This window comes from Tinamus guttatus, unplaced genomic scaffold (genome assembly GCF_059628265.1).
Source record: "Tinamus guttatus ecotype Peru unplaced genomic scaffold, ASM5962826v1 Tinamus_guttatus_pri_ptg000030l, whole genome shotgun sequence".
Classification (NCBI taxonomy): Eukaryota; Metazoa; Chordata; class Aves; order Tinamiformes; family Tinamidae; genus Tinamus; species Tinamus guttatus.
The window spans coordinates 2,965,036-2,991,510 of NW_028288564.1; the positions used below are offsets into that span (position 1 = coordinate 2,965,036).

Sequence of the window (26,475 nt, forward strand, 5' to 3'; positions counted from 1 at the left end):
TTATTATCAGGGGCTGCCTGTATTAAGTCAATTATTTAGCCTTTATTCTCTGAGATCGTAGTCCTGAGCATCATTTCACCTTCTTGCTGGTGTCACTTTCACATGGTCTTCAGCTTTAATCTACTTTTTAGGCCTATTTGAGCCTAAGTAGAAAAAAAAATAAAGGTGTTTGAAGTCCACATCATATGTTCCCAAAATTTTGCTTTGTGGATAGCGAATAAATTTGTAGAGTGCTTTTTCCTTCTCTTTTCCATTTTTATATCAAGGTTGCTGTTACTGAAAGCAAGGAAGTGGATATTATTATTCTTGCTGAATTTCTAGCACCCAAAAGCTTGTGAGGTATGTTAAGATATGTCACTCTGCAAGTATGGCCATCTACCCAAGGAGTTTGTTTCATTAAAAAATTCCTGTTGTAATAGTGTAGCTCTGCCTGTGTAATCCCAGCTCAGTGTGTGAGTAGTCTGAGGACTGCCTAAGAGTCGAGTTGGACTCAAAAACAGCCTCTATTCTGAATGCTGGTAACAATTCTGCCATTCTGCTGTGTTTGGGACAAAAAATCATTTTCAATCATTCTGTTATCCCATTCTTAAAAATATCTGCTTTTCCCCTTTCCTGCTTTAGAGTGTGCTTTGATATAAATAAATGCTCCTATTCAAAATAAAGACACCAAGTAAGTTAAAATCCTAGCAGTGCAGCAAGCCCAGTATCAAGTGTTAGCCAAGGGAGGTATAACTTGACGTATTTCTGAAAGACTAGGGAACGTTTTTATCGCCACCTCTGGAAGAATCCACGTATGAGCTGCTGCAGTGCTGCCCTTTCCCAAGGCTTCCCTCCCGGGTAGATGAGCTTGGCATCCTCTGTGAGAACTGCTGCCTAACCTGCTCGACGCAGAAGATGTTTCCAGAGCAAGAGCCCCGGTGGCGGTTGCTTCCAGCCGGTGCTGCCTCCCTCAGTGAGCGGCTTCCTTCAGCTCGCGAGTCGCGGAGCTTGGTCTCATCACTGCTCCGCACCGTGAACGGGGATGTGGGAATGAGCGTGTGAAAGTGCCAATTTCTCACCTCGGCTTGCCACGTGTTGGAGCAGAAACTGATTTGTTCCATTTTGTCCCTGAAGTGTCTCTTCTGTGACTTCTTCAGTGCCCAGCTGCTGAAATGCATTTCCTTTTTCAGTTCTGCTGTGTAAAAATGTTAGGGAGGAAGATGGATGTGTCATAACAGCCTCTTGGGCTGTAGTTAACATGTCTTGACAAATAAGCCAGTGCAAAACTTTGTCAGAGCATCATGAACGTGATTCTTGGAAATCATTTGTTTACTGCTAGGATCTGTCAATGTATTTTCCCATCTTTTGTTACAGAAATAAATTCCGATTATTATTACTTTCGGTTAATAGCTTGTTGGATAAATCTAAAGTGTTGACAGCTCTCATCATGATAGCTGACTTTTATTTCATGAGCCTGAAATTGCTGTTCTTCCATACTAAGAATTTGTCAGGTTAAGATTTCTATGTAATTTAATCATAATTTTGACTCGAATTAAGATGGTATTTAAAACCAACATATGCATTCAGTTTTAAAAGGATTGTGTTTAATGACATTGCAGTTCTTTAGTAAAAAGTATTGTGAAAATGAGACAGGAGAAAAATGCATTAATTCTATTTGCTCTGAAAGGTCATCTTATTTTACTGATTTGCTTGGTTTTGTTTCCTTTTTTTCCAGAGTTTTAGAATGCCAAGGCCTACCCATCGTGAATGGACAGTGCGATCCCTATGCCACGGTTACCTTAGCAGGACCCTCCAGGCAAGTACTACAAATATAAATGTGCTTTATAATAGTGATTTGTTTCCTTCATCATTAGAAACCTGCCTTCTCAGATAGACAGGGGGTTTAGACACTGCTAAAACACATAAGTGTGTGTGTGCATGTGTGAACTAATGGATTATACTAGAGCAAGTAATTTGAAGCTTATTTCAGTTTTGATTTATGTAAAGGTCTGAACAATTTTTAACTGCTTTGAATATCCTGGAGTTTTAATTTCTGATGAGATGTAATTTGTGCAGCTTCTCACATACCAATTGGAAGCCAGTTTTTAACCAAATTTATTACCCAATTTTGAGTGGGTGGGGAGCCTGATTAAATCAACATCTTGTAGAATATGGGCATTTGTATGTGAATATTTTGAGATCTTTTCACTTTCAAAGTGTGGCAAATTGTATGTAGAATGCTGTAGCCCTGTAATTTGAACTGTGCGGACATACTGTTGGGATAAAAGTCTAGAAAGAGGTTTAAGTAATTTAGATGATACATTTATATTCTGCACAGAAGTCTTTAAATTTGGGATTAAATTTTCATGTTCAGTTACAAAATTTTACATGCTGTTGCATATCACTATTTTGTTTTTGCTGGAGAGTCATTCAGTATATTTGTGCCCCTTTAGAAATTCTCTGCTATAACTGCAGAAAAAAATCATATCTGTAGCACAGATGAATCAGTGTTTTACAATATTGTGTTGCAAATACTATAAAACAGATTCATCCTTGACAAATACTTGACTTGGCTGCAGAGGAGTCTTTGAACCTGCTCTGTGGTGTTCATCTTTTCTAGGTGTGTTACATCTATATATCCCCTGTAATGAGCTGCATATTTGAGCTGTACACTTTGATGTTTTAATCACAGAACTTGTTTCAGATTGTATAGATGGATATCGCTGACACTGCCAGAAGATTTTTTTTACTAATGTATCTTTGAAAGTCCAAATATACCTCTCCTTGTCTAGTCCCCGCAAAGTCCTGGTAACGTACAACTCCTAGCAGTGTGGAATAGCTCATCTCCCTTCAAAACGCAGAGCGCAGCTCCGTGCTCTTGCTCCCCGTCGTTTTGGCGGGGAAAGGCTTGTCTCCAGCGAGCAGCACGCAGCTCATTCCCCTTTGTTGCTGCCCGGGAGTTGTGCTCGCCTGGGTCGCCTCCCGCTCTGCATCCTGCCTTGGCCTCCCCAGGAACCTGGTGGCAGAGAGGCCGGGTGGCCGGTGCTGCGGTGACATGGGGCGGGCGGGCAGCCCATGTCCAGGCTCCCTCATCCTGCCGCTCCTTCTAGGAGTCCTGAGATATTTTTAATCTCTCAATCATTCTCCTGCCTGGCTTTTTCAATGCCTCTCCTTCTGGAGCAGGAAAGCTGCTTTACACTATTGCATTTTTATGCAATGCCAAGCGTAAAAAAGTCAACAGATGTGCTGCTGTTTGTTGTGTAATTTGTGCTTAGAGAGCCCAGAGAATTCTCAAGCAGGACTCATTCTGCGGCTGTATTATAAGTGGGAGAGCTCTGTGCTGGTGCACTGGCTCATTCGAGTCATGCAGGGAGCCTTTAGCTGGGAATTAAACCCAGCTTTGCTTAGCCACTGGAAGAGAATACATAGAGTTGCATGGTCAGTATAACCAGCTGTAAACAGTATAACTGAGAGGGAGTTATGAGGGAGAAATGCTTGGATGAAATGATTAGTAGGTCAGATTTCTGTGTGGTTTTTGCATTTCTCCATCTGTGTCTGTTTTATCTACGCCCTCTTATTACTACTGAGCTGTGGAGAAAATTTGGCTACCCAAGAAGTTATAGGGCTTTTCAGTTGTAGGTAACTAGGGCAAATGTTAGGTTCATAACATTTGGAAGTCATCAAAGAGCTGTTTGGTTGGCTGATTTTAGCTCCATACCAAGCATTTAGTATCAGTCTGTATTGCTATGTTCTAAAATGGAGACACAAGAGGAGGATACTGTCCATAGAGGAATGAGTTGGCAGTGCTGAACTTTATCAAGCCTGTTGCCCCATAAGAGTTTTCCTGGAGGTCTGCCCTGCACTTGCATTCCTGGATAGCAGGAGAGACTGGTGACTTCTGCTCGGGACCTCTCACAGCAGTTCAACAGCATAATGTTTACTATGAGCTCATGGGGCTGCAGGGAAAAGGGTGAGAAGGAAGAGAAGTATATGGTATAGCAATAAAAATATGACATTTTAATCTTACAAAATGTTTGTAAAACGTTTGTAATCTTAAAAAATGTTTGAAGAGCTCATGTTTCTTTGAATAACCTTCATTCTTAGTGAGTAAATTATTCATTATTTTTGAAAAGCATTCATTGAATGATTCATGATTATTGAAAAGCAAATAATTTGACTATTGAAAAGCATTCATCAATTCCTCATGCAAAGATTAAAAAAAGCAAATACAGAAATGTGCATCAGTCCACATCTATATTCTGGGAAAGGAGAACTTTTTGAGTCACATCAGGTGAGAGACTGCTGGCTGGAGCCCTCGGGACTCGGGAATGCCAGTTCCAGGGTGGCTGGCAGCCTGCAGTTCCTTGTGCCTTAGAGAAACAGGCACGCAGGGGATCCCGCTCCCGGACGTGTGCGAGGGCGCGCGCCTTGCTGAGCCACAGCCACGCAGCACTCCCGTTTGATGAGATGAACCAAATGTGGGACTGTTGCATTGTTCCTCATTAGGATCACACTTCTGCTAATGTTGTTTCTTGTACTTTTTTGTCTTTCCTTAATTCAGATCAGAAGCCAAAAAGACTAAAGTTAAAAAGAAGACCAACAATCCACATTTTGATGAGGTGTTTTATTTTGAGGTTGGTATTTCAAAGGGACGGGTGATAAGCTGAAATACTACACTGCAGATAGTTGGCACAGCAGCCTGCCCTGTGTTGTGCCAGCTGTCTTCTTTGAAGACTGTTTCAAAGCACAGTGAAGAGCATAGAAGTATCCAGATTTGGGCTAGCTGGCTGCTGAGGCAGCAATAAATTGCTTAAGCCCAGGTGCTCAAAGGAAAAGCTTCTGGCCTCTTCTCCTGAGCTGCAGGCTTCACATTCCCCTGTAACGCAGCCCAGGCAGTTTCGAGAAAGGATAGATAAGATTAGGAGTTCATACTATTATTACTTCTTATTGATTTATTTAGCTTGTGTGGTTCTTTCTAGCCTGTGTTTTTTCTGCTCTCTCTTCTCTGGTTAGCGGGAGGAAGGTTGTCTCCTAGGAATATTAAAACATTAAAACAATACGGCAGACAGCACGTGCATTCAAAACTGAATGTTTTAGCTGCCTACCATTCTCCTGTAATACTTGTGCTTTTTCTGCAAGTGGGTGAAACCTTTGCAACTTTATTTAAAATAAAACAAGTCCTATTAAGACAAAACATAATTCACAAGTGCTCCTGTTATTGTATTATTTTCCTCTAATGAGATTAGCGGTAAATGTGCTATGACCTGTCCGTATATATGTGTGTGCATGTATGTTACAGCTTGAATACATCTTGAAACTTTTAATTCTGTCTTATGAAGTGTCTTCATCTTTCTTTTTTGCTTTTTATCTCGGACATTTTAGTCCTGGCCTATGCTTTATGAGTCAACCATACCCAAGGTTTTGGGTACCTCAAAAACATATCTGGCATAACTGGTTGATGAAAAGCCAGAGTAGGACAACGTAGTTGGGAGACCACTGAAAACCCTTTCTGCCTTTGTATATTGCATCATTCAGGTCACATCTGCACTAGAAATTATTCCTGGTGTGAGAATGGCACTTAGGGATGTGTTTTCTAGTGTAAACTAAGGCGCCTGTGCAGCCATAGCAGGAAGAAGCCAGGGGAGAGGAGCTGTTCAGCTGCCCAGCTGCTGCTGCTGTTGCCTCACGCTGCTCCGAGATGCACGTTTCAGTCTGGAGCTTCGTGCTTTCTCCCTTCACCCTCTGCGAACTACCATCTTCACCTGGAAGCTGGCCACTTGCACCAGAGCCTAAAGCCAGTCATACCAGCAGAAATGTGTTCATGTCAGTGCAATATATTTGAGTTTGAGGAACCCGTACAATTATCCTTCTGGCTGCCCTAAGTGGTGGAAGCGCTGTGGCTGGCCAGGGTATCTTTCTAGGGTAATCTCTGCTGCGGCAATCCAGCCAGTCTCTCTAGGGTATAGCTTCCCTTCAGGCTTAACCCTGGCCGGCAGCGAGCCGCCGTCGCTGCGTGTGCCCGCAGCCCGTGTGCGCAGGGCTGCCCAGGATGCCAGCTTCTCACCTGGCCCAGAGCTGTCGCCACTGCCGCTGACACGGGAATGATGCTGGCTGTAAACAAGCTCCGATGGGCTTCCTCATTCCTAAAGGAGGTGGTTCTGGAGGCATCTGACCGCGAGAGCTTTTTAGTGGGAATGTAATCCAGGAATTCAGTCTGCCAGCCACAAAGCTTCACCTGTCTGATGCCTCTGCCCTCTGTGCCTTGCAGAAACAGAGCAAACAAATTCAAACAAATTAAGCGCTGAACTTGGCAGCAACGATGGCAAATCCAGGAGGAAGCGTGAGGGAAAAAGGAAGCACCTGCTAGCTGGAATTATGGAAAGAGGCTGGAGGCTTGCTTAGCTTGCCTAAAAGCCAGGTTGCATGCAAGGATCAGCAGAAGCAAAACCTAAGCGCAAGCCCAGGCCCCAGCTGTTCTGCTAACTTGGAGTAAAAGGTTTTCCATGTGGTGAGAGTAGAGCTGGGGCCATTTCTGAATCAGCAGGAGTTCTGCTACAAAAATATATCGCCAGTGCAGACAGAGTCATCATAGATTTATGTCATTTTTGGAGAGTGTTAGTATGTACCAGGCTACATGTCTTCAAGGACCAAGGTTTGGGAGAACTGCTTTGGCTGGGAAGTACAGTCAGTCATGAGACATGGGCAGCCCTGTAGCTGAGGCAGCTAGCAGAGAGCTCTGGTTCCTACAGAGCTGCACAGATTCATGCTGTTGACAGGGTGTCATTTGCCACATCCAAACGTCAGGAAGTTTGCAGTTTGCTAGCCCATTGGCCATGGATCCACAGAGGAAGAAACTCTGTAAAAGTCAGGGAATACTTTCTTTTCTATGAGAAAAAAAGTCCCATAGGTTTAGTTTTAAGCAGAAATAGCTTCTCATTGGCTTGTGAAATCTCAATGCTCATTAAAAGGGTGGAACAAGTGAAACTTGCACCTGAGAGCTGGAGACCGTTTCCACCACCATCCAGCTGTATCTGAAAAGGGGCTGAGATCTATATGCAGCAGCAGGAAAATTCCCATTCTTGTGGGAAGGTAAGTGCTGAGGTCCCCATTTCAAACCCACATGTACTGAAAATGTTCTGAGCAGCCGGCAAGTGGCTTGGCAGTTTAGCCGAAATAAATGAAGCAACAGAGTTGAGCTGTGCCCTCTTGCTGTCGGAAACCACTTTAAAGCAATTTCAGCGCTCTGCGCTAGGAATTCTCTAATATCCAGTTCTATCCTTAGTACCAAAGTCATCCAACTATCTTTTTAGGAATACATCTCTTGAGCATTTAGATTAATCTGTGTGGTGAGCAGATACAGTTACAGAGGCCTTGGACATGCAGCCTTCAGCAAAGCTTCTCAGAGAAGTGTGTGCTAGACAGATTGGGCTGGAACTTTCTGTAACAAGTTACACCTGGGCTTGAATATTTTTGACCACTCACATTACAGCTAATAAAAAGAAATGTTAGCTTCCTTATTCAAAATTACATCATTAACTTCACAGCAGTAGCTGAATATAAGTCATTTTCTGTTGTTTAGGATAACTTCTTAAAGTCACAGTGAAGGTAGTTGTAAGGTAGAGTAAGGAAATGTGTGATGTGTTTAAATCACTGTGCTCTTTGTTTACAGGTGCATTTGGGTCAGTTAGACTAGAGGGTTTGGTGTCCAGTGCTGCCTAGTACTTTTCTAGGTATCATCGCAAAAGTGGCTCTTTTTCACACAGAAAAAAAAGTCTTATGTTCAGTGTCACATGGGAAGATGATACTCTTCTGGTTCCTCTCTTTCTGTGCAGCTAAATCTTTGCCTCCCTTGTTTGTACCATCTGGTGTAAAATGTAAAACTAAGAAGCTAAGTTTACAATAAGAGCCACTTTTTTGTGAGTGGGAAGTATCAAGCCACAAGAGTATTTTAAACCTACAATAAAGTTGCGCTTGTGTTTGCAACCAAGAGCTGAACCCACACATGATACGTGCTTGCGTTTGATCAGTTTCTGCTGTGGTTTCAGCTGGGTGGGGTAGCCTTTTTCTCAAGTTTCTGACACGCTACTCAAAAATACAGCAGTCAAAGTCTTTTTCCTTTTTATCATGCTAGAAAACAAATCTTAAGAAATGTTTGCATAAAAACTTTCTCTTCTCGGATGCTCTTCACTTGCAGCTATCTTTCCATGTCTTTCTACCTATGCTTTCCTGTTTATCAATGTTGCAAATGTGGTTGGTGAGAAAAGCTGCATGGTGGACCTGATTCTACAGCCTGATACATGTAGCCGTCTAGCATCTCTGGGAAAACTGATCTGCTTAGTATTTGTATGTGGGCATGGTTGACTGATATCTAAGATAGGAGAACAGGCAGAACTTCATAGTTTTAATTTGATCCACTGTAAAATGTTGTTTAAGAGGGCATGGGAGGTGGATCTGCTGTTTGTGTTTTAATCTCTTGCAAGTGCTTTCACGTGCATAGAGGTTTTCAGAATCAGAACTGAAGTTACTGCTCGTAGTCAAAAGACTGCAATCTGTCAGTACAAGTATCAGATTAATTTGTTAAGATTCTTTCTTTTCATTAGGTTACAAGACCCAGTAGCTACAACAAGAAATCCCATTTTGATATTGAAGATGTTGATGAAGTTGACAAAATGGAGATCAGGTAAAATAAAACACTTTGTACAAACTAACTTCCAAGTGGCATGCATGGTTCTACTTCTAATGATCAAGATGAATCTTTGTCACTGTATCTGCATGCAACTTTACCTCCACAATCCTGTAGATAATGTCTGAATGTACATGACAGTTCCACTTGGGGAGAGGTCCCGATTATTTTCCTGAGTATCAAGTGTGAATTACTATGCTGTTGTCACTAAATGTAACCTTTTATTTCTGGGCTACTCTTTCTTCCCTCCCTTAGTTCTCCAAGAGAGCCTAGAAGTTATGGGATGCCATCACTTTGAAGAACCTGTTTTCTTTTATCCCTTCATTTTAGCAACCCAGATGGAACTCCTCTTTCCCTGATAGGAAACTTCTGAGCTCAGTTTCTCAGTGACTGAGGCAGTTTCTCTTCCTTTTTTGCCTATCAGAATTTAACTACTTCTTGTAAGGCTGGGTACGATATATGTGAATTCCATTGCACAGGGAAGAACCAAATTTAATTTCAAAAGCAAAGCAACGTCCCCACACACCCTCTTACTACTATTTTAATACCTGCTGGGGCCTGTTGACAGTGTCTATAGGGACAGGTGAAGTAGAGAAACAAAACAGAAGGTGCAAAAGTTAGAGGTGTTGAATGCATGACACCATCACATGTATTGAACCTTAGCGATCTAGGCCATCTGGTGACCAGGTTGCCACACAGCCAAAGACTGCATGCATGCATGTATGCATGCTGCATCAAGCAGCATGATATTTCCCTTCTCCTATTTGCTAGGATTTGGAGGAAGGAAGGTTGAAGGAGACTGGTTGCTGCTTCTTCTACCTCTTTGTGCCCATGTGTTCCTTCTGGAGAGGCAGTGAGGGCTTATTTCTCAAAAGGTTCTCTTGTCCCGTCAGAAACACAGCTGGTAGTAAGGGAAGAGAGCCTAGGAAGAGAAGGCAATAGTTATCCCAGCAAGCAGGATACATTTATGATAGTGAATGAATGGATGAAGTCTGCCATATTTTTCTCTCCTTAAACTGACTCTCAGCAACTGATTCATGTAGTCTATTACTGTAGCATCACAGCAGTGCAGGACCATTAATAAACTTGTCTTTGCCAGGGCTTTGCAAGACAGGAAAGTCAAATTAATCCTGTTGAAGAGACACAGGAGACATGTCACCTTGAGAATATCTTCATCAGGCAGTGCAAAGGTAGCTGGTTTATGGACAACCTGCAACTAATTTCATAGGAGAGCCCAAAATCCCATGGCTCAGTGCCATGCTGATTTGGCTGTATTAGTATGAGGACCACACCAGATGATCTAGTACTAGCACCAGACTAGTGTTTCTGCACAGCTTTGCATAGTGTAGACAGGTGTTAAATAAGGGGTCCTGTGGTGTCTACAGCATGCATGTGTTGGAGTGAGCAATCAAACAACATCTTGGGAGTCCTAATCCAGTGTCCTAGACTGCAGCACAACTATTTTTAAGGATTCTTCTATTGCAGGAGTGATGTTGGATGTTCACTGGATCAGCACCTGTACTAAAATTATTTCAGTTTTAAACTGCTGTTCCAGACAGCCCAGAATTCAAGACATGTTTTCAAACGTGTCTTTGTAAACATAACATCCAGGCACACACTTCTAGATTGACTCCTGGAAGGGGACCCTTGACACCGATGGACACGATTTACACGTTGCTTAATATTTCCATCTATATAGGACTGAACAGAAGTATACAGGGGTTTCCGATCGCTTAATAAATCATTTCTGGAGAAATGACTGGCTGCAATGCTAATGTACAGATAACTGAGCTTGAAAAAAAAAAGTCTCTTCCGTGAGACTAACACGCAAGAGTTGTGAAGAGACTTACAGAACAGTTGAGAAAAAGTTTAAGCACTTAATAATGGAAAGCAGATAAAGGGTTAGTTTTAGTTGAACAAGCTCATTGTTCAGACACTCTGTCCCATATAGGACAGAGTGTTTTTGTTTCCATCCTGGGTTCCCCTTCCACCCAGCTCACTTCCTCGAGTCTGTTCAGTCAGGGTTAGATTGCCCCCATGCCCTCTGGATGGCTCCTGCAATTTGTTTTTCTTGTGGTTGTTTTTTTTTTCTTACTCCTGAGAAGGATACCATTCCCCAGGGGATGGAGTACTCTTAGTCTCTCATGGTTTTTCTCTAAAGCAGTGCAAGGCTTCCCTTCGAGTGGGCGTAGGAAGTCGCAGACAGGGCATATCAGTGCTCTGGGACCAGATGTTCTGGGGAAATCCATTGTGTTTCCTCCTCCTCTCTGCTGCTCTTTCTTCATTCTGTGGCTAAGGGAACATTAACGGAGCAGTGAAAACTCTTGTTATGCTTGCCATCAGCCTCAGCAAGCTGAGCTTGATGTAATTTTGCTCTATAAAAAGCAAAAAGGACAGTAATCTTTTAGACTCTGAGGCATGTTATTACAAATTCCATGCTGCCTTATGTTGTGCTTCATACTCCAAGTGCACGAAACAATACTGTCTATAGTTTGCATGCCTGCCTTGTTTACTGTGTCGTGTGAGATCTTCTTGAGTTGTTAGCTCCTCTCCTACAGACTTTTTGTACTGATTTTATCTATAACCTAATTTAGTGTGGGAGCATTCTCTTTGGAAATGTGTGAGGCTGTGTATGCTTGAATCTGTTGCTGCTAGTGAGTATCTTGACACAATTTGGATGAGCTAGAAGCCAGTACCCTATGAACACTTGGTAAGTTTGACCACATATAAATAAGCTTCTCAAGCTTCATCCGCTCCTGAAGCTGCTTTGAGTCATCTGATTTAGAGTTAGCAGGATAGTGGCTGACCAAATATGGAGGAAGGGGAGAGGAGGTAGAATTTGCCTACAAAACTTTTCCTTTTTCGGAATTCTTGCCCTACAAAAATACTGTCAAAATATCAGAGTTTGAAGAACTTAAAGCAGCAGACAGGCAATTTGAGCTGGTGGTATGCCTAGCATATGAAACTTGATGCATAAGACGCTGTGGAGATATAAGGCTCAGAGGATTTAAAAGTGATATCCTCTGCATTCATATAAGGTAGAACTAACCTTTAGAAGGACTATCAGCCCTCACTCCTTGACAAGCCTACCGTGAACTGCTGGAGACTAGAAAGGTGTAAATGTGTCCATAATTGGATGACTTTGCACTTATATCTAAGTTAAATTTAGTGTTCTCTTGAAATCTTCATTATTTGAAAACCTGTCTTTTCCCCTGTATGCGTTTTCCCCAAAGTGTAAGGTGCACTCAGCCTGTCACTTGTTTCACTGTGAAATTCTCAGTGGAGTTTGTTCTAAAATAAAAGCCTCTCTCAGAGGAAGCTCTAAAATGTGTACAGCAACATCTGCCCTGGAGTTGAAAGCGTTAACTCTGAACACAGTCATTTTTCTACAAGTGCCAACTAGTGATACCACTTTGAATCTCAGCAATTTATCTCTTTATGTTAAAGAATGCAAGAAAGGAGAGAAAGTATCATCTAGAGAGACATATTAGAGCTTCCCAAATGTAAAGGACTGAGTGCTGGAAGTTATGTAGGCAGCAGTCAGTACACAGTTAAACTCTCACCGACAATGGTGGAATTGTCTTAAGGTTTCTGAGTATCTGCACAGAACTGGTCTAGGTGTAGTAAAGTTTATTAGAGAGCCACAGTAAACCTTCCTAGAACTGAAAACACTGGGAAAGACTGGGTAGTCATTTATGCTAACTCTGTAAGGCCTTCTACTTAGCTTCTGATAATCCTGAATTAGACCTAGACTGAAATACAGAGTCCTCAAAATGCGTTCCCCGCTCCTCCTCCCAGTATAACTGTTTCCAAAGAACCCTCTGAATGTTTATTAATATGGATTGTGCAAAAGTGATTACATAGATGAGAAAAAGGGGGTCTGTGAGAGTTTTTTTCTGATGTTTCGTGGAGGTGAATTGTAAAGCCTCAGAAATCTGTAGTTGTCCCGGAAGGCTTGGGAACCAATCCAGTACAGTTTGGGAACTTTCCACCTCATGTGTTCGGCGGGAAGAGGAGGGAAACACAAAACTTTGAAAACAAAGTTCTTGTTGTTGTATTTGTGGGTTTTTTTTTTTCTTTCTTTCATTTTTTAATTACGAGTCTGTGTTAATTACTTGTTTTATTACAGAGTTGATCTTTGGAACGCCAGTAACTTGAAGTTTGGAGATGAGTTTCTAGGAGAACTAAGACTTCCTTTGAAATTTCTCCGACAGTCTAGTTCATATGAAGCATGGTATTTGACATTTCATTTGTGTAGTATAGGTGAACGTATGTGTCTGCTGTGAAATTCTAAGAGTAACTACTGCTATATGATAAAGTTTAAATGGATTTAATTTATATCTAGGTTGTTTTTTATTTTTGTTGGTGGTGGGGTTTTTTTAGGCAAGCCAGAATAATATTATCAAAACCTTCTTCTTATATTTACTAAGATGATTTGAAGATTTCAATTTGCCTCTGTATATTGCATGTGGGAGTTCCAATGCGTTGACTTCTTGCTATTATCAACTGTAATTCAGCACCAGTGCCAAAGCTTTCTTATTGTGTGGAGTTTCTTCTCTTAGCTACATAAATCTTTATGATCAAAATTCCCCATGTTACAATTGGTACAAAATACACTGCTAAATTCCATTCAAAAATCTAATTCAGAACTCCAGAATCTAATAAATATATAAGCATTATGTATGTCTGTATGTTTTATATATGTTTGTGTATAGTTTAGATAATGTTGTCTTTCGGCATAAACTCTCTGTCTTGTTTTTGCTTGTCAGGTATTTCCTGCAGCCCAGAGACAATGGTAACAAGTCACTGAAACCTGATGACCTTGGTTCCTTAAGGTTAAATGTGGTTTACACTGAGGACCATGTTTTTTCCTCGGACTATTACAGCCCACTTAGAGACCTCCTGCTAAAATCTGCAGATGTTGAGGTAATTTGTTTGCACTGCTTGTTGTTTCCCTGCTGGTCATCTTCACAAGGATCTCTGAATGGTTGTCACCATCTAGCTGGCACCATAATTCTTCACCATAGACTTCACCCCTTCTTTCTTGTGCCATTTGAGGGTCCTGTTAAGCTGTGCGCATCCAGAATGTTTGTTTTCGGTCCTTGCAGAACAGATCTTTATCTGCACGCACTATGGTGGCTGAAGGCACACCCAGGAACAGCAGTGGTTCTGACAGCCGCGTAGTCTCTGTGGCTTTCTAATTTTATATCTGAAAATGCAAAGTAAACTTCAGTTTGATGAATTGGTTTTCCTTCACTGGAAAGAAGCAGCTTTACTTGCACAATTAAATGAGAAAGCTGATCCTGAACTGTCAGATGGTTGGGCCATGTCTGTCGTTATGTGTGCTTTTAGCATTCGTAATCATACTGCTGTTTTTTTCTGTACAAGAGCTGGGTTCTATTATGATTGTGTACTGAAAATGGGAGAGGTTAGAGATATTCCTCTTCAGTTGCTTTCCAGGCAATAGTGATTTTCAGTGAAAAGATAACTATTAAATATGGGGATAAGAGACCGTATTGTAATAGTTTTTAACTTGCTGCCCTCTTGTGATCAAAACTTACATACAACAGAAAAACAGAAAGTAAAGAGCAACCATTTTATGTACAGGCATGTTTGGGTAATTGGTCACAGCGACTGTTAATGTGGTCTTCGACATTAAGGAGCTGATGGGAAGGAAAGGAAAGGAAATGATGTTTATTCTAGAAAGAACTCTCAAAGCTTTTATTTATCTCCACTGTTCAGCCTGTTTCGGCATCAGCTGCACACATTTTGGGTGAAGTTTGCAGAGAAAAACAGGAAGCAGCCATACCTCTTGTCAGGCTTTTCTTACACTATGGCCGAATTGTGCCTTTCATAAGTGCCATTGCGAATGCTGAAGTGAAGAGAACTCAGTAAGTATCAACAAACCAATTTCTATTAAACATACCAGTGTTGGCTAGTTTTAGGATCCTGTACTCGCTTTCCACAATTTCATGTAGTTTCTAAAGGAACTGGAGTTCCTGTTCCTCCCAGTTGAGTGATAGAGCATTTTATATACTTTTTCAGTGCTCTGAAGATCTGTGAATTTAAAAATTAGGGGGACTTCCCATAATATTTTGCTATGTCTTTGCAAGATTGCTGTTAGGTCTGAGAGCAGGGGTTCTCAACTGTGTTCTCAGTCTTAATTATATCTGGTAATTGTACAGTCTTACATTACTTTCAACTGCTCACATGAAAACGTTTAAGTTTTATAAAATGCATTCAGTGCATTTCAGTGCTAATAAACCATCTAACACTAAGTGCTTGTAGAATTTATTCAAAAGCAAAATGAAAATTTCTTCCTAGGGACGAATTTTTAAGGCAGATTGTTCTGTCTTTCCAGTTAGATGGTTGAAGTATAAAGATGGTATTGGATATGACAGAAAACATGTTTTTTTTTTCCTCTGGCTACTTTTATCTAAGTCCCTGGCTTGAGTTACCGTGCTGTTGACATTTCTACAGCATCAAGATCTAGCATTGAGGACAGGCAGGTCCTAAGTAGCACTTGTTGCCCTAAGCTTACGTAGTCAGACTCTTGATTGACAGCAGATACAATTAGGAGCCAGAGGGAATGACAGATACTGACAGTAAAGTAACAGTTTTCCTTGGTCTGAAATAAAGTCTGTGGGGGTGACTCTTTTCAGAGTATCTAGGGACAGAGTATTTTCCTTCCTGTGGGTAGGTGTCTTGTTCTCTGCTGCAAGTTGCCCAGGTGCAACTGGTTAGTGCCATATGGGGAATCTTGCTGCTCTCGGGACAGTTGTGTTCCTGTGATAAAGCAGCCTTTTGCTGCCTTAACTGTTTTCAGGGCGCTCTGGCACGTCTAAGAGGCAGGGAACTTGTTTCTTTATAAAACAAAAGCGTGAATCCAGCAGAGGAACTCATTTGGTTCCTCATTGCTTGTAAAGGAGTACAACTGTGGAGCAGTATAAACAGCAGGAAAGACGTGTTATTGCTGTATATGCGAGAGCAACAAAATGACTTGGTGTCCATGTATGAATACTGCCTGCTGGCACAGTTTTCATCGTATAGGTGTAGATAGGACAGTTGATTTTGTACCTGTCTGCATAAATTAAATAGCTATACAAAGAATTGCAGGTACAAATAAATATGAAATTGCTTGCATTCTCAAAATGCAGTAACAAAAAAAGCACACAAGACAGAACAGCTAGCTGGAGCTTAGCAAACACTGTTCCCATGCCTAGTGGTAGGAGAACTATGAGCAAGTGGCCCTCGTGGAAAGATGTAAATGTCTCCACAGCATCAGATATCTGCAGGGTTCTCAACGCACAGTTGGGATCTGTGCCATGTTGAGTAGAGTTATCACAGGACAGTGCTGTAGGTCACCTTGAAAAATGGCTATGCCACTGAAGTCAGTATTATCACATCCCATATAAGTTAGAAATACTCATTTTATAGGACAAGGTAGTAGGTTGCATACAATGTAAAGGTAGAGCATGTAAAAGCAAGTGTGTTTTCCCCCATTTATGTTGTAAAACCCTTTGTTCTGGGCCTTCATGGTGCCATGTGTTTGGTGCACTGAGGCTTCTACACACCACCTTAATACAAAAAGAATGTCACTGCCAAAATCTTTGGACTGACTTTACTGCTCCTCTGTTATCACCTGGGAGAGTAGTAAGTGCTACATGACTGCATTTAATGGCAGTCTGAATTCGGAGGGAGTTTTTGTTCACGTATTCCAAACCAGATCTCCATCACCTTTCACCGCTTCCTTTCTTTCCACGTTAGCAGTTTATTGCAAAGAGATTAAATTACAGCAAATTGTTCGTTTTCAGAGATCCAAACACCATTTTCAGAGGGAATTCATTAACTTCCAAGTGTATTGACGAGACCATGAAGCTGGCAGGGATGCATTATCTGCAAGTTACGCTGAAGCCGATCATAGATGAGGTAAGATAAGTTAAGAGTGTTTATTTGAGAAAAGTCACCGTAAAAGGCCTTTATGGAGCTGACACAGTTTATTCCTTCCAATTTCAAGATGACTTTGTAGGATTAGTATGTAAGAGCCTGTTTCTACATCCAAATCTTGTGTGTTAGTTTATTCATGATGAGTTACCCAGTTCAGAAACAGTATTAAAGGAATTGGGAGATTTCCATTTGTATGACTGGATTTTGTTTGTTTTATAAAGTGTAGCATTCATTATTTTCCTGAGAAACTAATAAATTAATTTAAAATGTGGACAAATAAAGAATGTCCGCAGCAGAAAGCTGCCAGGAACACTTTAGGCAACACATTATGTCTAGTGGCTTTAAAGGAATACAGTTATTCTTAGATAACTGTATGTGAAGCACGTGTTGCAGCCCTGGTTTGTTATCTATTGAGTCCGGAGTGGCAAGGGAGGGGTTCTTTAGTGCAGTTATTGAGCAATACTTCCAGACCACAGATTTCCTTTAAATGATTTGACACTTTCTTCATCTGTTGTTTTAATACTTCGCAAAGAAAAGTTATGTTTTGGAAGAATAAACATTCATTTTTTTTAATCAACAGCTTTGGCAAAATAGGCCTGAGAGAGTTTAACAAGCAATTATGCATTCCAGTTGAAGGTTAAAATAGAAAAATAAATGTTACTTTTGGGGAAAAAAAAAAAAAAGATAACAGGTAATTTAACGTTGACACTTTGTCAAAAGGGGAAAAAAAAAAAAAACAATGTACATTATGAAGTTGAGTTCAGCTATTTACCCCAAAATTTTTACAAAAGTTTCCCACTTGAAGATAAACTGATGCATTAATTGTTCATATTCTTTCTAGATCTGCCAGGTCCATAAACCTTGTGAAATTGATCCTGTGAAATTAAAAGATGGAGAAAACCTGGAAAATAACAGGGTATGCATTAGATTTTGAAGATACAAACAAATGTAAATAGTTTCTGTAATTTAACTCCTCAAACATTTTGTCTTGCAAATAAATCTGTCATTCATTAGAATGCATTGGGAATTTTCTCAGCCCCACAAAATGCATACAGATATTTCACATGAGCCTCACATTAAACTATAAGGCATCATGTTCATAGGTGATATCTGTGGGTTTTTTTTTCAAATCAACAAACAAGGAAGACAAGGGCTTGCTGACAAATGACTGGATATTCAGTATGGCATTGGGAGCAAGAAGAACTGAGCCTTGCTAAGGCAGTAGTGATGTTACAAAAACAATGCTATGAAAAGGAACAATATGCCCTATCACCAGAGGTTTCCTTTTCACACACATAACGCTTTCGCTTTTGTGCTTGAATGTAGGCGTTTATCAAAGAGCGTATTGCTGAGCTTGAGATTCTTTTGCAAGTATGTTGTGTTGGAAGAAGGACGCTCATTATGATGCCATTATACATAAAACCAAAAATAATCTTGCTTTCCACAACAGAAAAATACATTTATTTTGTCATAATCCTTACATTTTTTCAGGAAAATCTGAGGCAATATGTTGATCGTATTTTCACTGTGATTACCAAATCTGGTGTAAGCTGTCCTACAGTGATGTGTGATATTTTCTTTTCGCTGAGAGAGTCAGCTGCCAAACGTTTTCAAGGTAAGTTTCTATGTACTGCTGTATCTCATATCTCCAGTAGCTTTTAAATGTGCATGTAGTTTACAATTTTTGTGGTGGATTTAGTAATTGAACAGTAGGTTATCCAAAATACAGTTGGGGTGCTGGTTTTTAATCAGTGGTGCTGGTTTTTAATTAATGCTGGTTTTTATCCTGACTGCTTGTTCCATAAAGAACACAATTTTTGTTAATTATGTGAGATTTTCTTAAACATTTTTCAAGGAAAAGCAGCATTTAGAAAGAGCAGTGTGGTGCTGTATGTGCACAGTAGCAACATCTGCGACGTGTACTCACTTTTCAAATATTTAGGCTTCTCTAATGGCTCACTTTGCAGACTGTGCAGATGCATTATTTTCTGCTAATGCATCGATCTGTGATAAAGGGCAGTCTATAAGTTATTGACCTCATGGTAAGCTTGTAGCTGGAGGGAGGACGTATGATTCAAAAGTTTTCCGTTTGTCAGGAGAGAATTCATTCCTATCCTTCTTAGTTGTATTGGCTGTGTGAGAAGCAGCAACAACATAAAAACACAATCAAATAAGGCAAAAAAAGGAGTAGTTATGTAATTACCAAAAGGAACAGGGCCACGAAGAAACTACTGCACTGGTGCTTGGGGTAATCATTAGATAGTAAGAGATGGCCTCTGTGCTGAACTTGCTGTAATCTGTGCAAGTTATTCATCCTACTTTGGCTTCAAAGATTCAATCTCTGTACAAAATTCCTTGTAGGCCGAGAAAGTGAATGGTGTTCTTGTAATCTGGTTTGTGAATTTACTTCTTTTTAAAAGGCCTTTGTTTTGTGGAAATCGTTCATTAATCCTGTATCTTGCAAATGAATGCGTTTTCAACACATATTGGAACTAGCTTTCTGAAGGCATTCTGACAATTTCTGTTATTTTTAGAAATGATGAATGAAATGCTGAGCAGATTTTTTCTATAGGTGACCTAGATGTGAGGTATACAGCTGTCAGCAGTTTTATTTTCCTGAGATTCTTTGCTCCTGCCATTCTTTCTCCCAACCTCTTTCAGCTTACACCACACCACCCGGTAAGTACTGTATCATTTTTTTTCCTGTATGGCTCTGACACAGTACTCTGTCTATCCAGATTCTAGCTCTAATCCTTTCAACAGCGTTTAGGAGAAATAGATTGCTTAGTTCACAGGTCTGCTCTGGAGTATATGTTGAATGACTGTGTGTGTGAATTGTTTGAAAGTTATGGGAAGAACAGTGAATATCACAAGTCAGACAAACTGAAAGGTCTAAATTACTGTGCAGAAGATAGTCACTGCTTCCTTTTGGTGGCCTTATGTTAATACTGGATTGATTGCATCAACAATGTTTGGAGATATTTAAGCTGCTTTGCAAGTTGCTCAAAACATTAAGTAGTTTTTCTGACTAGGAATAGTGAAAATTGCCTACCACAAACTTAACTATTCAAATAGTTTTCAAGATTGATTTCTTTTTTCTTACTGTTTTGCATGTGATTGTTCTTCAGACAACCAAAGACAATAAAGTTTACAAAATCAAATGCCTTTAAAAGAAATAATCTATACTGTTTTATTTGGACTTTTTAAATTTCATGTTTTCTGCAAGCGAAATAGGAAACATATTTTACCTTTTTCTAGGTTTTAAAAATCTAGCCCATGTAATACCTTTTTCCTTCCTAGGATCCTCAGACTTCTCGAACATTGACACTTATCTCTAAGACTATTCAAACGCTGGGCAGCTTATCAAAATCTAAATCTGTAAGTGTGACATTTCCATTTAAAGGTTTATTTTAGGAAAGCAGCTTTTATGCTTTTATCATTCGTTTTAATTAAGCCTTTCCATTGCTGGTGTAGCACCAGGCTTATGGCTTTCTCTACTTGCTTCTGGTAGCGGTTCTGCCAGGCTTTTCAGGTTGTGTCCACATTTTAAAACTTAATCCAGAAGAATCACCCATTGTGGTTTTTGTTTTCTGCAAGACAATGGTGATATTAGATCTAGATGCCTAGTCTTTGGACATTTAGATTGAAGTGAAACTTGTAAATAGATCACCAAATTGCTACATCCAGTGGTAATTTCAGGTCACTGATGATCTAGCTAGGATTCACAGATACGTCTGTACACCCAAGATGAATCCTTTGAGACCACAGAATTCCTTAATTCTTCCTAGTTTTGTCATTTTTTTTTAAGATCAATAAAAACAAAGGAAAACCATAAAACTTTTGAATATAGTATTCACTGTAGTGGTTTGAATATTTGGGATGATTTCTGTTAACTTTTTGAAACAAAAATTGGGTGGTCCTGAATGTATGCTGCACAACATTGAAGCATATTTTGCTTCTGAACTCCAGAAAAAAAACCCCTCTCATGTGTGATGGTTTGTCTCCTAATCTAGTGGTGTTAACAGTAATATAGTATTTTAGGTATAAACTGCATCATGATATGCATGGTTTTGGTTTTTGTGTTTCAGGCCAGCTTTAAGGAATCCTACATGGCTACTTTTTATGATTATTTTAATGAGCAGAAATATGCAGATGCAGTAAAAAATGTAAGTAATGTGTGCACGTGCTGAAAATCTTACTGTGTAGTTGAAGCTGATGTTCAGAATCTTAGACTGTGTTGATACTGTTTGGAAACTGGCAAGTGAGTACTAGAAAAATCACTCTGAAATATTCAAGAAACAGGCAATGAATTGTGTACAGGTCAATATATAAATCTCTTTGGAGCTACTTTTATTTACTAATTAGGTTAGATCTATAGACTGCTGCTTAGAGTAGTTAGCTAACATTATCGGATGCTGTAGATCTGTGATGAAAACTGTATAGTCCAAAAGGAAGTGAAAGATATTTATAATAAAGGAGAAGCTGCTCATCTGCAACTTGTTCTCAGGAACATTTATGCTATTTTTATTATAAAACCCAGGAAATCTCCCAAATTCCTCAAGCATTTGCCATACCCTTCTGTTTAATTACTTTTAGAGTATCTTCTTTTAGCACAGCACTGTACAAATGTTGAATAAATTAATTTGGCTAGTGCTGTACCATTTTCCTATCTACACATTTTTTTAACCTTTTAGTTTTTAGATTTGATTTCGTCATCAGGAAGGAGAGATCACAAGAGCATAGAGCAACCTATATTGCTTAAAGAAGGGTAAGTATGCATTTGCAACAGAAAACTTTTACTTCTGCTTATTACCATTCTAAGACAGCCTTTTTTTTTTTTTTTTCCTTCCCCATTCCATCCATATTTTCAGAGAAACATTTCAGAAAATTTTTGTATTGCTGTTTCTGCTCTCTGGCTGCTATAGTTGGTTTTTAACATCCTTTCATTTGATTTAAATATTTTAATTTAACTATGTTCTGAATTATACAGAGGAAATAGAAGCCTCTAGAACTTAATTAGCACAGCAAAGGCAAAATAAACTTAAATTAGCGTTGTGTTAAAATCAAGTTCAATTTTTTTACTCTGGTGAACAAAAGTTGTAAAATTCCGCTATGAATGTAGGTGCTCTATATGTAGGTGAGAGCAAACCCCGCAAATGGAATTTGTTTTGCTGTTGTTACCCTATATGCTGATTATTATCATGGCCATTTGAGAAAATTTGTGATACACTTTGAAAAGTTTCTGCTTTTAGTACCTTATTTTTCTTTTTGTTTTTCTTTTTTCTTTATTTTTTTTTCTCTTTTTAAACTACGTACTATGTGCTAGTTCAGTTTATGGAACAAACTGTTGATGCTTTTTTATATATATATATATTTTAATGAATTAGTAAGATCACCTAACTGAATTGTGGAAGCAACTTCTTTAGGCTGGGAGGAGGAAAGTAAAAATCCACATTCATCCTATCAGAATTTGGTTAACTGAGCCCCTACTGAAATTAACTTTTCATGGAAGGAGGTAGTCGCGTAAAAATTATGTTTGCAGTGAAAACATGACTGCCACTTCCAGTTAGCCTCTGCAGTTCACTTTGCTTCTCTGTTCAGGGCCTATCCCTAAAATCCACTTTGTCTATTTTAGTTCTGTGTATTTATCATTCTTTTGTTTTGGAAAATAAATGTACAGCTTGTAACATTTTCTCCCTCTAACTCTAAAACACATTTTTTTTTTCTGCCTCTGTCTTTCTTTTACTCCTGTCTGATTATTTTCTGTCTTTCCTTGCTCGGCCTGTGGCTGCTGTTGTAAGGACTCTTAAACTAACAGTAAAGAAAGTTGATGGTAATAGTTCATGCAGGTAAGATAGCAGGGGCAGCTGGTGCTTTGCTGTAGCTCCCTGCCCACAGCAGGTTCTTCCTTCACAGCGACAGACTTGTCCGACTTCACCCTGGGAAGGAAAAATTCTGTTTAATAACATTGTAATGCCTGGGCAAAACCAGCAGAGAGATTTTGCTACCTGTTTCTTGATGTTGGCAGACTCCTCCCACTCACCCTTTTTATTTCCTTAAAAAAAAACAAAAAACAAAAAACTTTCTGAAAGTAGAGAATCAAGGGCGTTTTTGTAGAGGTGAAGTGTATATTTTCTGATGGCCTCACGTACATGCCTGACAAGTTGCTATACATTATCTAGGCACTGAAGTAGCACTCAAGCTTAAGGAGTAGCCTTCAGCTGTGTATTTTCCCTGCTGTAATTGTCATATTTTGTCACGGGGAGTGGGCCGGGAGTTTTCACAGCCTTTGGTTTGATTCATTTCCAGATCAATTGCTGGGTGGGTTAGTGGCTTTCTGTCCATTCTTACCACATTTTTCTTTGTTTCTTTTCCTATTTTTTACTTACCCTTCCTTCCATTAGAAGAGCATCTAGACAGAAAGCTCTAGTGCATGTCCTTTTGGCTGGACGTACCATACCCAAGTTTAGTCCCTGACACTTGGGCGTTCATGGTGCCCTTGCTGCTCTGCAGCTTTCTGCCTGGTGCTTTCCAAAAGGAAACTGAAACCAGACTTAATCCGTCCTTCTTGTAGGTGAAAGGGACATGTTAATGCTTCCAAGTAAAGCTAATGCAGATCCAACCTCAGGTCTGCCATAAACACGAGAATAGAAAATTCCTCTATCCATTCAGCACTGAAAGGCTGCTCTTATTTTTCCCTTTGTGTTTTTGATTGTTTGCTCCAACTTCTCGTATATTCTATAAATTTTAAAAACAAAGAAATGCTTTCATTTGACTGAAATGCCAATGTTGTTCTGAATACTTGTCACCTTTCTTTGGGAAATAAGAGCATTCTCTTCTCTTGGATAAATTGCTCAAGGTAGCTTTGGATCTTCAAAGTCCTTCCTCTTCTGATATCAGCAACAGATCTCTCTTCCACAAATATCCAGTATTTGATACAGCATATAATGTGTAATTTTTGTACAGCGAAGAAGAATTCAGTTAGAAATATGCTCTCAGCTCCGCGATGTGGAGCATGCATTTCTAAAGGGGAGAGGGTCTGGAGGACAGTTTGCAGTTGCAAGTCACCTTCAAGTGTCTGCATGAAAAGCAAGAAAAAACTGACATGAAGAGCATGTAGTCGGCCCAAGGATATCTGCTCTTCCCTTGAAGTTTGCCTTAACCTTACAGCCTGAAAGTCACCACCCGCCTGGTGGGCCTGGCAAGGATCTGAAGCTTGTGGTTGTCTTAAATCTTCCTCAAGCAACCCAAGAACAAGGTCTGAGATAGTAACTCAACTTTTTTAGAGTGGTGTGTGCTTTAAAAAAATCCACTGCTTTCTACAGTGCTCACCAGCCTTTTGCCCCCAGAACTGTACAGGCCGAGGGGCAGCAGGCATCTGTCACCCTAGCTGGTCACAGAGTAGTTAAAGGTCTGTAGGAGCCTGGGTTTCTGGTTTAGCTTTTAGCCACTCTTTGGCTGAATCTGATGCAGCTGTTCCTGAGCCTTAGGTAGCACAAGCGAGAAACAGTATTGGCTGTCCCAAGAGTTCTAGCTCTGTGTCGTGTATGTGCTTTGTGCTGTGCGGTGCTTTCCTGCCTGGTTCAAAACTGCTCTGTAGGAAGTAGTTTTTAGTGGCTCTGTTGACCAATTCTGTGCTTTTCATAATAGATAGTGCGATGTGTAGAACAGCTGTTACCAAATCCCTCCACACGTGCATGCAGTTTTCACCCAAGATGATGCTGAGCAGTGCGAAGTCACCAGGCTTTCCAAAGTCACCTGGAAACTTTGGGATTGATTTGTTAGCTTGGAAGATGCTGCATGCATCACAGTTCTTTGCAAGCCTATTCAAATACAGAATTAACTAAGGGCGACAGTGCCTTACATGACACCCTCTCCACTGCAACACACACACAACGCCGAAAACGGGTTATGGCTTTCAATGACTGGCTTGTTTTGTACTGTTACTAAAATCACACATCCAGCTGTAGGATCAGCATGCAATTGTAGATGAATTTGTGGAACATCCTGAGTTATTTTATAGCATGTGGGTGACTAAAGCCTGTCAGGCACAGACTCTGTGTTCCCGGAGACTTCATACCTGCCTTTTAATTATTAAAAACAATTTAAACTTTTTGAGCTCTCTCCCAAATGAAGATAATGATCGATTTAGGTCAGACTTAGGAGATCCGTGCTAGCTATGCTCTGCCGTTTTCCTGCTGTAGTAGGAAATCCTCTAGCTGGATTTTTAGCTGAGGAAAAGGCAGAAATTTACAACTTAAGTAGCAGTTAGAGTCCACGTGTAGACCACAAGTCAAGCTACATGTTTTACCACATATCGAGATTGGGAAAAAGGATAGGCTTAGCTAACAGGTACCCTAAACTTCTCAAAATGGGACTTTCCTTTCCTTATCAAGACAAAGCCTCAATAACTGGAAAACACTACATGTCCCCTAAAACTTTGTCCTAAAACTTTGAAAGTGTCATTGTGTGCGTGTGTCTGCATATATAAAATATACGCTTATATGTGTGTGTATGTGTATGCACACATATATATATAGCATGTATAATATGTATGCTTATAGATTATCCAGTGTGTTGGTGTAACAACTGCTGTTCTGTCCACTAGGTTCATGATCAAAAGAGCGCAAGGCAGAAAACGATTTGGTATGAAAAACTTCAAGAAGAGATGGTTCCGCCTGACAAACCACGAGTTTACCTACCAGAAAAGCAAAGGTAGCAGAAGTTTACCTGCCTTTTTTTTTAAATATGTAAAAGTGAAGATGAAACATCAAGTTTGCATAGGAACAACAAGATCTAGATCTGCAACTATAGAAGGCACAACGCAGATAAGTCCTGTCAGCCTGTATATTCTTGGCATTTTTTTAGTATATCTGTGATGATTGATAGAGAATTTTCTTAGTGCAGGATCATTTCATTTAGTGGCCTACTTGATTGTATGCTCTCAGTTATCAATGAAGTGTGTAGGCTTCACAGGAGATTACCTGAGGAAACAAAACTCAGGAACTCCGATATCTTACCCTGAGATTTAGGTTATATTGGGCATGGTCAGACACATCTCCACTGGTTCCTATAACCTCTGAAACATCAGCCCAACAGACTTTAGTGGGCAGGAGTTAGACTGAAAACTTTGAACTCACAAGCATTTGTTCACTTGATGTTGCCTAATATGAAAGATTTTGTGTTTCTCAGTTTGGTTCTGTTTTTTCAGTAGTGCTGAAATGTGAGGAAACAGATTGAGCAGAGCTTGGAGGCTGCCAGTCATCATTTCACTCTCAGCTTTGAGATCCTGTGTCACCACTATCCACCCAGTTCAGCTGAGTTGACAGGAATGATTTCTTTCCCTGTCACCTCCTCAGTAAATATACCGTGTCCTGCCGCAATAGTCTATTTCTAAAAGATCTGCTAGCACAACCTAGCACCACTAAGAACAGAAATGAAATTAAGATAATTCTTCAAGGACCAGTAAAAGCCTGTTCAATTATTTTTTTTTCCTGTGCAGTCACAATAATCTTCAAAGGAACTGAATTAGTGCTTGGAGTAACGACAGTAACAGAGTGTTTTGAGCAAGTTGGTCAGTGTTGGTGTGTCTGTTCTGCAGGTGATCACCCTCTGTGTAGCATTCCAATAGAAAACATTCTGGCGGTGGAAAGGCTGGAGGAGGAGTCCTTTAAAATGAAAAATGTAAGTAGGTCGACTTCATTAATTTACTTGTTAGGCTGGTCTGGATCCACCAACCTAATCGCCTTTTTCCCTTTTGTAACCCGGCTTGGGTTTCTATTGAAAGATGTACAACCACAGCTGCTCGTTCTCTATATAGTAGCAAGAGTTTCCAAAAGCACAGCCCATTCAGATTCTTAACAGCG

The 26,475-nt window shown here is 40.1% G+C and overlaps 2 protein-coding genes across 2 annotated transcripts in view; one reads left to right on the forward strand and one right to left on the reverse strand.

Annotated features, from left to right (window-relative positions):
- CDC16 (cell division cycle 16) overlaps positions 1 to 26,475 on the reverse strand; it is a 441,073-nt gene that overhangs the window by 159,487 nt on the left and 255,111 nt on the right. The gene's annotated exons all lie outside the window — the stretch shown is intronic.
- RASA3 (RAS p21 protein activator 3) overlaps positions 1 to 26,475 on the forward strand; it is a 124,237-nt gene that overhangs the window by 88,882 nt on the left and 8,880 nt on the right. Inside the window, exons 6-20 of the mRNA XM_088530517.1 lie at positions 1,715 to 1,795; positions 4,541 to 4,613; positions 8,580 to 8,659; positions 12,792 to 12,896; positions 13,432 to 13,588; positions 14,405 to 14,553; positions 16,477 to 16,591; positions 17,451 to 17,525; positions 18,101 to 18,224; positions 19,182 to 19,288; positions 19,910 to 19,987; positions 20,698 to 20,775; positions 21,304 to 21,377; positions 25,218 to 25,324; positions 26,211 to 26,293. Coding sequence (XP_088386643.1) covers positions 1,715 to 1,795; positions 4,541 to 4,613; positions 8,580 to 8,659; positions 12,792 to 12,896; positions 13,432 to 13,588; positions 14,405 to 14,553; positions 16,477 to 16,591; positions 17,451 to 17,525; positions 18,101 to 18,224; positions 19,182 to 19,288; positions 19,910 to 19,987; positions 20,698 to 20,775; positions 21,304 to 21,377; positions 25,218 to 25,324; positions 26,211 to 26,293 — 1,486 coding nt within the window. The remainder of the gene's footprint in view (positions 1 to 1,714; positions 1,796 to 4,540; positions 4,614 to 8,579; positions 8,660 to 12,791; positions 12,897 to 13,431; positions 13,589 to 14,404; positions 14,554 to 16,476; positions 16,592 to 17,450; positions 17,526 to 18,100; positions 18,225 to 19,181; positions 19,289 to 19,909; positions 19,988 to 20,697; positions 20,776 to 21,303; positions 21,378 to 25,217; positions 25,325 to 26,210; positions 26,294 to 26,475) is intronic.